The sequence below is a fragment of the Mya arenaria genome, chromosome 3 (genome assembly GCF_026914265.1).
Source record: "Mya arenaria isolate MELC-2E11 chromosome 3, ASM2691426v1".
Taxonomy (NCBI): domain Eukaryota; kingdom Metazoa; phylum Mollusca; class Bivalvia; order Myida; family Myidae; genus Mya; species Mya arenaria.
Window position 1 is genome coordinate 75,493,489 of NC_069124.1, and position 10,899 is coordinate 75,504,387.

The 10,899-nt window shown below is 35.6% G+C and overlaps 1 protein-coding gene across 2 annotated transcripts; it reads right to left on the reverse strand.

Moving 5' to 3' along the window:
• Positions 1-212: 212 nt before the first annotated feature.
• On the reverse strand, positions 213-6,660 carry LOC128226632 (uncharacterized). 2 transcript variants are annotated; one of them, XM_052936593.1, is made up of 9 exons: positions 6,522-6,660; positions 5,536-5,991; positions 5,289-5,361; positions 4,985-5,024; positions 4,753-4,839; positions 4,292-4,490; positions 3,989-4,078; positions 2,414-2,491; positions 213-2,184 (listed from the first exon to the last, which is right to left on the reverse strand). In XM_052936593.1, exons 2-9 carry the CDS (start codon positions 5,641-5,643, stop codon positions 1,399-1,401), a joined length of 1,461 nt encoding a protein of 486 aa, XP_052792553.1. In that variant the 5' UTR covers positions 5,644-5,991; positions 6,522-6,660; the 3' UTR covers positions 213-1,398. The 2 variants fall into 2 exon arrangements, with proteins under 2 accessions (XP_052792553.1, XP_052792554.1); XM_052936594.1 differs by having other exon boundaries at positions 5,536-5,746; positions 6,522-6,656.
• Between the last annotated feature and the right edge of the window lie 4,239 nt (positions 6,661-10,899).

Genomic DNA, 10,899 nt, shown 5'->3' on the forward strand with positions numbered 1-10,899 from the left:
GAAAATCTTGGACGAGTTTAAGTGGCGTCAAAAACAAGGTCATTATGTTAAAACATTGTTTAAAATCTAGAGACTACATTTGCTACATTTGCTACCCGATCTTGAAACTAGATCAAGCTATCGCCCTTTATGAAATTAAATAAATATTTTATTTTCGATATTTTCAAGCAACACATGAAACTTGGTCGCCTGGGTAAGAATGTTTGTATAGATGATATTATTGTCACGTTTATTCAAAAAGTAGGTAACAATGTAATACTTAAGAAAAATATTGTTAACATTTGTCGAGTAAAAAAGTTAGGCAAAATAACAATGATAAAATGCCATTCATTCAACCAAAGCTTCATGAAAATAGTCAGAATGTTTGTTTTAATCAAATTTGGATAAACTGTTAGAAAAACCCTGTTAAAACTCGGGAGGCTAAATTTCAATGACATGTTGATGAACGCTGGTAATAATTTGTGTCATGATAATACATAGATCCGGTCAATTGCTCGAAAATTTTACTAACACTAGAGTTCGCATATTCTTCTTAAATTTAATAATATTTAGTGAGATTAATTGTCATAAAAACGTTTGAGCTCAGGTTTGAACGGGTCATAAAGCATGTAACATTGTCAAATGTTGAGAACACTTAGTATCACACTGATACCATCGTTAATTCTGCACTTAATATTGAAGAAACTTGACTATGTTGTTTGCCATAACGAAATACATTTATATAAACATTAACCGATCCGTTTCAGGTAAATAACTAGCTGACTAGCTCAGGCGTTTGAAAAACCATGTAAATCCTAGATGTTAACTTGGCATGAGGGTTTTTCTTAGGTACAGCAATGAACAGAAATGAAGATTTCCAACCCTTGTCAATTAGTAAAAAAAATATAATAACAGCCATGGCTAGTTCCACAAAATTTCATGAACAGGAATTTGAAAATCCTCACTAAAAGACTGTACTCGAGTGAAGGACTTTAAAACGGTAAATACTAAGATTTTTTATAGTTCATATTGTACTGCCAAACGTTTTCATAATTGATTAATTATATACCATAATACATAGTAAGTAAACTTATTTATGTAATTGTTCCTGAATGATTGCCAGTGGAATACTTGTGAGAATAGCACAGAAGTAGAAGTAAAACCGAATATCACTTTGCATGCTTTACATAAAAGACAGGCCCCAATTTCACGAACATTTCAGTCCCTTTATAAAACAAGATCAAGATAAGCCCCTACTATTTGGTTTGGTACGACTTGCGAAAAAATCCCATTTTTTTGCGGAATACAAACACGTAATATTTCAGATAATCACGATACACTATTCATGAATAGTATTTAACTCTTTGGAAACCTTGTCATAAACTGAACAAGTTGAACAATTGTACTTGAATGTTGTCTTTATTGTGTAGGCTTTGTTTCACTACTCATTGAATTCATCGCATGCCGCTTGCTACGTGCTTTTTTATTTACAGTCTTTGGTAGAGCACATGCATTTTCATGGTTGGTTGAAATTTCACGGTCTAGGTCCTTTACCTCATCAATGCTCCCAGATGTATCATGTTCTATGGATTCATCAAGAGGTGAAGATGAAACTTTAGTTCCGTTCCTTTCAACCCCATCTTGCTTCTCTTTTGTTTCTTTCTGCTTGGCCTTTTTCGTTCTGGGTGGTCGGACTGGAGTGGTTACTTGAGCACCATTAACTCCTGTCTCTGTTTCAATTCCTTCGGATGTCCCGCTTTGTGGTGATCTATCTGTTGGATCATGTGTTAAATCGTTCACACCTGTGCTTGTTACAATGCTGATTCTTGAAACAAATCGCTTATCTATTTGTGTGCTTCGTCTTTCTAAGCTGTCATCTATTTGAGTATTGTTTTCATCAAATCGGTTGCCGCTGTGAGTATTTTTAGGCTGCGCTATGCCTTTAAGGAGCATAGGTCCTCCGTCATGCAACAACAAAGCCGGCCAAACAACGAAATCATACCGTGGTCCACGTTTCGTATACTCTCTGAACATACTTTTATCAAAAAAATCGTCTACATTGACTTCCCCGACCAAGCATAAGGGTGGGTCCTGTATAGATATAAGCCAACATATCTCTGTAGCATTTTCCACAAAAAGCATAACCTCAGCTGTTCTTCTGCAGGCGTCTGGGATCCAGACTTCTAATACACGTTCAAAAATGGTCTAAAAAGAAAGGACATTGTAATTTGTCTATTAAAACAGTTCTTGTTTACCAGGTTAATGCGGATACAAATTTAAAAATACAGCAGTCACAAAACGACCACTTCGACGAGAGAGAAGTTATATATTCATGTCATACAGACGATAATTCATTATGAATTAATTCAATCAATGTATCTACACAAGTATTTTATCAAAATTATTCATTGGATATTACAGTTAAATTTCTTACCTTCTGTAAATCTGGTAAGTATTGTTTAAACTGTTTCTTTCTGATGTCTTTGAAGTGTTTAAGATTGTTGGAAGGTATCTGAAAAAAACACAACAACAACCGAACAAGTCCTTATTGATTGCCTGAACATTAAGCTATGCAACTTAACTAAGAGACAGAGCTCATTTGCTCAAACATTGAAACTCCTAGTCTATTTATAGCCAAATATAGCATTACTGACTATACGTTATATTATCTATGCGGCAACATAACGAACACAAGACTGTGTCATGTGTTATGTACAATAAGTATAAATAAAGTGCCTCCATTTTACTGAATAAGTAATTCGCAAATGTATATGTATTACAAATGCGTCACCGTAAGTGGAGCACATGCACCAAAAGACTCAATATATATGCAAAAAGCTACAGACATATGCTCAGTAGCAAAAAGTTTAAACATAAACCCGGTTTAGTGGCAATGGGCAAACGCCAAAGACATAGAACACAAAATCACAAACAAGAAACATAGAACAGCACAAAACAGCACAGACTATATTAAATTTAAACTAGCAAAGGAAACAACAAAGCATCGACAGTGTTGGTAAATGAATCATATTTAGCGGAATTAGTTAGGGGGTGAGTATGTGACCCAATATCATTTCCCTTTGCCCCGTATATCCCATATCGGGTCATCTTCTAACCCCGTAACGAAAATATATCACGTCGATACCCTGCTTACATTGATCATTTTGTTGGAATTTTTTTATTTATTCACCGGAATCGGAAAATATACGACATTAGTCCCAATATGAAAAACATTATTGGATCACCCAGTTTTGGACCATTGGCGTTGCGTCATTCGTGTTCGAAGCGTGACACAATCAAAGGATATAGCCGCTTTTATAGCAACTTTATGAGCCATTAAATACACAGATAAATCAAAAAGAATGAAAACTGTTTCGACAAAAAAACGTTTGTTCTTTTCAGAAACATTTTAAAATTGAACGACATTTTTGGAATCGATTTTTTGATACATGTAATAAAAAGTGTAATGCTACGTTGTTAAATAAATCATTGTCGTTTAACCAAACTGTGGGTGGCGAGTGGACTGAGTACATACGGACGATCGACGTACACTATACGAAGCTAGCGGTAACCTTTCAATAAGCTAATATGACCATATTGCATACTTCCTTTGATATAAGCTAATATGACCATAACATTCACCTCGTTTTTCATATTAGGCACTGCTTTTTTACGAGCTAAAATTCATTTTAACCTGTAGTTGACTGACTGTAAGATTTCATTTAAAACATTTTCAGAGAACTTTTGATACGGTATTGCACAGCATTGTTCTGTACGTACAATACGAACTAAATATGCTATTTACAATCTGCTATATTGGACCTGCAATGATGGACGAGCTGACGTATTGATTCGGCAAACTGAACCAGCTGCTTTATTGAGTAGAGATAAGTTCTACATATAATATCTTAACTCCTTATTTTTAAATAATATCAAAATTATAACTCTTTAATAGTGATACGAATATTGACTGTGATTTCTCTGGGAGAGGAAATTTATATGAACATACCATTGTGGCGTTCCCGGTAAATATGCGAAGAGCTTCGCTCAACCCAAAGAGATCATTTTGTGATTTCGATTTGCAGACTTCGTATATGTGCTGCAATTAAGACATCTGGGTCATGCATTTGCTAAAGGAAATATGTTCTCAAGACATAATTGTTTTATATGAAAGTTATCCCGATTTCAAACAAAAAGCGCAGTTAAATGAATTTTGAAATGGAACAAATGATATATAAAAACTGTACGTGCATGTGTTTGGATCAAATTTAGAAATCACACAAGTAATATTGCTAGCAGTTTGACGAGATACCATAAATATATTGAAGAGAAGGTTTGTGGCTTCCACTTCAGTCATGTTCAGTTCAAGAAGCTTTTCAAACGCCCCCGTGTACTCCGTGTCATAAAATTCAGAAAATTGTTCTGCGATCTTTGTTGGACGGTTAGCGTCGCTGAGGTCGGCAATGTTCGGGTTGTTGTCCAAGAGACGATCCGATGCCATTCGACTTAACCTGGAACATATACATCAAGCATGGAAATGCGTTATTAAACATTATATTGTGTATACTTCAAGTAAACTTTGACATTAGAGTTGGCGCGCGCCGGGCAATTTAAATCCAGTAGTGATATATATTACATAATACAAGTCAATGGATATCTCACGGGTATATACGAGTATGCGTTAATTGAAGACATACTTGCCATGTGAAATAAATATATATATTTTTTATCTAAAACACTAGTTAGTCCAAGTGTGTGAAGACTGAAGTATACCTTGTTCTTAGTTCGTCATTTTCTTGTTCATACTGACTCAGTGCGACCCTCAAGCTCGATATTTCCGACTCTAAGTCAGTGATTTTCCTAAATCAATAAAACAAAACTGATTTAACCAGAAAGTTAATTCAAACTCTAAACTTTGATAAGACTTCTGGATCAATGATTTATGATTTTCATACATCTATCATCTTTGCAAGTATTGAGAAATGGTATATATATATCCACGTACTTTTTAAGCAAATTTAGTTCCTTTCGCTTTGTACCGTCATCTGAAATTAAAGAAAGAGCAATATCAAATAAATACGTTCGGAAACAAGAATTACATGACACGTTTGGAAATAGCAGTCCTGATTTGTTTGAGTATAATTTAAAATGACAGTATTGATCGTTGAAAGACTGTTCACTTCACTAACACCGACTTAAGTATATTTAATAATTCTAATTGACAATAAACTAAATATATTCTCTATGAACGGAACAAGTATTGTAATATCAAGTTTTTATATAAATGTACCGTTGTTTTGAGATCTTACTGTTTTTATTTCCCAGTTTATTTTTGTCTATGGGCGGTAGTTGATTTTTATATCTCGTTCTTGGAAATTGTGGCTGAAATAGAGATATCAAGTTTTAGGATTATTTTACATAATTATATAACGTAATGCATTATTTTTGCAACACACACACAAACACACGCACATACGAACGCACGAACGCATACACCCACACGTGCGTGCGTGACGCACGCATGCACGCACGCACGCATGAATGAAAAAAACTCACATTTTGTGTTGGTGTGCTTGACTCAGCTTCCCGTGGCACAGGATTGTCTCGATTTCGATGTTGGTCTGTTTGCTTTCTAACAACAGGAATTCGTGCTGTGTTCCCCATTTTAGTTCAAGATTCATTCAGTATTTTAGATAAACTTTATTTTATCATATTAATCAGTAAATCCGACTTCAATAGTTAACACACATCAATCAGGAAGTAATTGCTGACATAGGTTTGAGGGTATTGAAGATATAAGTAACGTTAAGTTTCATATTTCGATTGTACACATTTTGATCACTTTACATCCAGGAAGTAACAGCTGATATAGGTTTGAAGTTATTGAAGATATACATAACACTAAGTTAAAACTGTGTACATTTTGATAACACTTGTCCTATATAATATTACCTATTGGTATATCATAATTTACATCATACTTAGATTAATGATTGTCCTTTAAATGTATTCCTTCAAAAAGCCAATAATACCGCACCAAACCTTTAGTTTTAAACGATTCAATATACTATTTATATCACCGTATACATATGTATTTCATGACAATAGTTCATTTAAGAAGTAATTTAATTTAACCATTCATGTATACAAAAACATATCAGAATCAAAAATGGCTTAACGACTTTTCTTCTATTTATTTGCACTTTTAAACTACAACAGAATACATGAAACTTTTTTTCCGAGCGATCTTCAACATCATTTTTTAAAAACTTTCTTTCGAACTATCTATTGTATTTAATCTTTTACGAGCGCGTCTCTTATAACAAAATACTAATTTAAACATATCGTTATTGTTCTCTGAATGATAACTCAAATGATTGTATTAAACAGCAATAATGAAATTATAAAATCATCAACGTAATTACAAAGTATTTTTAACAATTTCGTTTTGGCTTTATTAAATCATTGTATTTTTAAAATCTTAAATCAATTAACCGATCAAATATTGATAAAGTGTATTCACATCTTAAATATCATTTAACCTTTCCCTCTTCCACGATGAGTCTTTTCTTAACTTCATCCGGTCAACATAATTAGCTTACAAGTTATCATAACTATATGGGACGATCTTAAGTCTATCTTATTATTCTTCTCCTTAATTATATCCTGAATGGCTGCATTTCAAACGATCTTCATCATTACCCATGTGTATCACCTATTTACTTCCGGTTAACAAACCGACTCAATCTAAATCTGACACCAAATAATTTTAAAACCCTAATAGCTCAATTGACAAAGCAAATTTCAATAGATTTCTCAAAACTAACAACCATATTAAACATCCTGCTTCTTCGCATGAAGATAGTTTGACCAAATTGCGTTCCTTGGTGGTTACAATTGGCTTTTCCACAATATATGACTTTTAAATGAGCTTCATGAAAAATACGAAAACAACCACTGAGACGTTTGATTTGACTTAAAAGCCGTATACTTGTTATGCATCTGTTTTACCCACAATCAGTTAGAAATATCTCAGGTTTTTAGGTCGCTAGCGAGTATGATTCATTGAATGATAAAAGAAATAAATTGGACCCATTGTTTTGATAATTTGGCCAGTGTATTCAAGATACAAGACATGTATTAGCATGGATCTCAGTTTGAGTTTAAGTCAGATGTTAAATGCTCTGAAAATTTGAGGAAAATAGTAGAAAGCCTGCCTTTACACATTAATCCAAAATACAGGTACGTTCAATTATTGACGAACGCCGAGAACCAAACTTTAATGATTGAATGAAGTTTGTTGAAAAGCGGGCTACCATCACTAATACATGTACTATGTATGAACAATATCACGCTGGAGAGGGGGTCAATAAAGAAAGAGATAGAGCTGATGTGAATGAGTAGAAAAGTAAAAGTCTATGCACTTTAGCCACAACAGAAAGAAGTAAATACAATGTACCAGTAATTCATATAGTGTCGTGTGTCTGCAAAAACTGACTGCAATGAATTGAAACAAAAGGATGTTAATTACCCCAAAAATGATAAGGACGCAAAAAATGCGACAATTGTTTAAACTTGAAGCACATTGTAAAGTATTGTAGGAAGCAGAGCGGATGTGACGTACCGAGATGCAGAATGAAACATAATGCCATGCTGTGTAGGGGTAACCAGCGTATGACAATGGACTGTTGCACGTCAACAAATGTGAGTGGTTATGGCACTAAGATATGTCAACGGATCGTTCCGGTAGCCTTTCACCGAGGATCGAAGACAGTGCAAACCTATGCTTTGTTGGATGCGGGGTCTGATGTTACACCCTGTAGCTATTCTCTACTTTAAAGACTAGACGCTAAAGGTAAGTCCTTAGAGTTTTCTATAACAATTGTTAATGGAAGTAAGGAGAAGAAAAAAGGTAGAGCGTTTAAAGCAGAGGTAAGTTCTATTTACGGAAATGGGCATTAGACCCTTCCGAGGGTAAGGTCTGTAGAACGTCTGCATTTGTCTCTAAATGACTTCCGAGATGGTCGGAATTGTCTAGTTGCCGTAGTTAGCATCGGGTTACCTAATATATACGCAGATGAAGTTTTGTTATTGACACGCCGGAAGCATTCTGCGTGGAAGAAGAAAAAAGAGGTAAGCACAACGAACCATATGCTAAAACAACACTTTTAGGTTAGGCGGTCATTTTGCCAACAGGTAAGGTGTCCACAAATTGGAATGTCAACGTACATAATCAACATGCCGATGCATTGCGGCAAATGCACAAATTCTGGTCAGACACTGAACAGGAAATGTCCCAAGAGGCATTGACCGACGAGCATTAGGTATAATGATTTAGACAACAATTAAAGAGGATGGTTATTTCACAATCGAACTACCTTGGCGCGATGACAAATGTCTAGCACAATATATAACACACGGCATTTACACGCATAGCAAGCTTTAAAGGGAAATATAAAAGTACATGTAATGATAATTTGCATAAAATGTAAAGTGATACAATGAAAGGATATATATTAGTCATGAAAAACGACTATTCGAAAATGAGACAGAGAGTAAAAGTGACAAGATTTGGTACCTCCCGAATCACCCAGTTGCAAGCCCACGGACACAAGGAAAGGTAAGAGAAGTATTTGACTGGGATGCAAAATACAAAGGTATGCCAGTGAATGATCGTCTGCTTCATAGTCCAGATTTAGTAAATAGTACAGTAGGAGTACATTGCGTTGGTGGCAGATACTGAAGCAATATTTCACAAGTGCAGGTGATGGGTGAAGATTGCCAAGAGCTAACATTTCCGTGATGACCCGAAGGAGTCGACCGCCTGAATTCCACCAGATACACGTGCATTTGTTTGGCGCAACTTCCTCGCAACTTCCCCGCAGAGCTGCACAACGTATGTAATAAGAAGAACGGCGGCTGACAGTGAAGAAACGTTGGTACCGGAAGTAACCTCAGAACTGGAGAGGAAGTTATATGTAGAGGATCTATTGAAGTCAACAAACAACAAGAGAAAGGCTGTGGGGATCTCTGAGAGATCCTCGGTCGAGGTAGCTTCAGATTTACAACGTGGATGAAGAACAAGAAGTTGTTGACTCAATCCCACTAGAGCGAGTAAAACTGTCTGTAACTGTCAACCTAGAAGTTGACAGCGAACGGAAGCACACTCTGTCTTCAGTGGAACATCCGAAATGATAATTTCTATTTTGACGTACATCTAAGGCACCTATACGAAGAGTAGTATTATTTGTAGCGAGCTACTTGTACGATCCGTTTTGATTCATAGCTTCAGTGACATTGATTCGGACGTTGTTACTTCAGAACGCCTGTCATCAAGGGCAAGCATTGGATCATATACTTAATGAAGGAGACATAGAAAAGCGAGTGACCTTGATAACTCTTCAAGCACTGTAGAGCTGCATATGTTCAATGACGTTTCGTAAAACGCTTATTGAGCAGTAGCGTACATTGAGATGTATAACAGACAAGGAAACGGCAAATGACCATTTGTGATGGTTAGCCCACACCAATAAAGTAACCATACCGAGAATTGAATTAGCAGCTGCAGTGGTATCGTTCAGAATGTTTTCTGATTCAAGAACTGGACACAAATGTCGACAACTGATATTTTTGGACCAATTGAAAGTTCTACGGTTTATCCGAAATACTTCACGGCGTTTCAAGAAGTTTGTTGCTAACATGTTAGCATGCTGACTTATAATAAGAAGATAAGCAGCATCAAATTCTCTGATGGAACTGTGTCCAATTCTTAATGAGGGTATATAACCACTTGGTGATCGATTTCAGTACACTGCGTTTTTCGATGATAGCAACCATCCCATCATTTTACCAAGCGAACATCACGTGACTAAAATTATAGTACGAAAATATCACTGGCAAAGTCATCACAAGGGAGCTTCTCATATCTTATCGTTGACTCGACAGTCGTTTCACGGATTAAGGACTTCTTTATATGTCAAGGTCGGCATAGCCAAGCGATTCGGGTATCTGTCTTCGTGCTTGAAGACACAAGCAGGACATATTGCAATCGCACATAGTTTAGGGTAGACTCGTGTGTCTCAAATATCATATCAAAGACCCCTTTGATAACGTAAACAGTATACTGAAATGAATGATTTTGATTCACATCTTTCTGACGCGTCGGTGAAACTTGAAATAGAGACATATATAAACCGGTAGAATGCCACTACTTTTCATCCCCAAAACATTTAATATGACCTTGAAGTTTGAAAACACATACAACATGTTTTAAAAATGGGCGCCGCCATGATAGACTACCTTTAAAGTACCGTTATTTCGGAAATAATATTATTTCGGAAGTACCTTCTCATTGTTAAATGCCTTAATTCTTTCATATTTACATATGACAGTTAATAAAAGAATAGCTTTACCACCGCAAACCATCGGCTAATTTCCGGTTTTCAAGGTTCAAAAGCTGAATGGTTTGTGATTTCAAAACAGGCTGAAGATGCTGAAATTACTTGGTCTACCTTTTGTTTACAGTTTCACCGCATAATTTATATCATACACCGAATTGGATCACCTTTTTGAATTCACAGTCGCTACTTGAAAATAGTTTCATTTTTCTTATAATAAACTTTTTGATACCAAGGTTTTAATTTCTCCCTATATTTAGTGTTGGTTATCGTGAAGCACTAGACATCGGTGTTATTTCGCGTGTAAATTGGTCAATTTTATTAAGAATGTTTAAACCGTATCTGACTGGCGAGGCTGAATAAAGGCATTGAATTGAATTGCATTACCAAAACAAAGGGAAACAACGAGCGACGGAGGTTCCACACAACTAAAATATTCGTCGCAATTGGAAACCTCTATTGTTCAACATGGAAAATTAGGAAGAGCTTCTTTTATTCCAGTAGATGAAAATAATACCAGTTT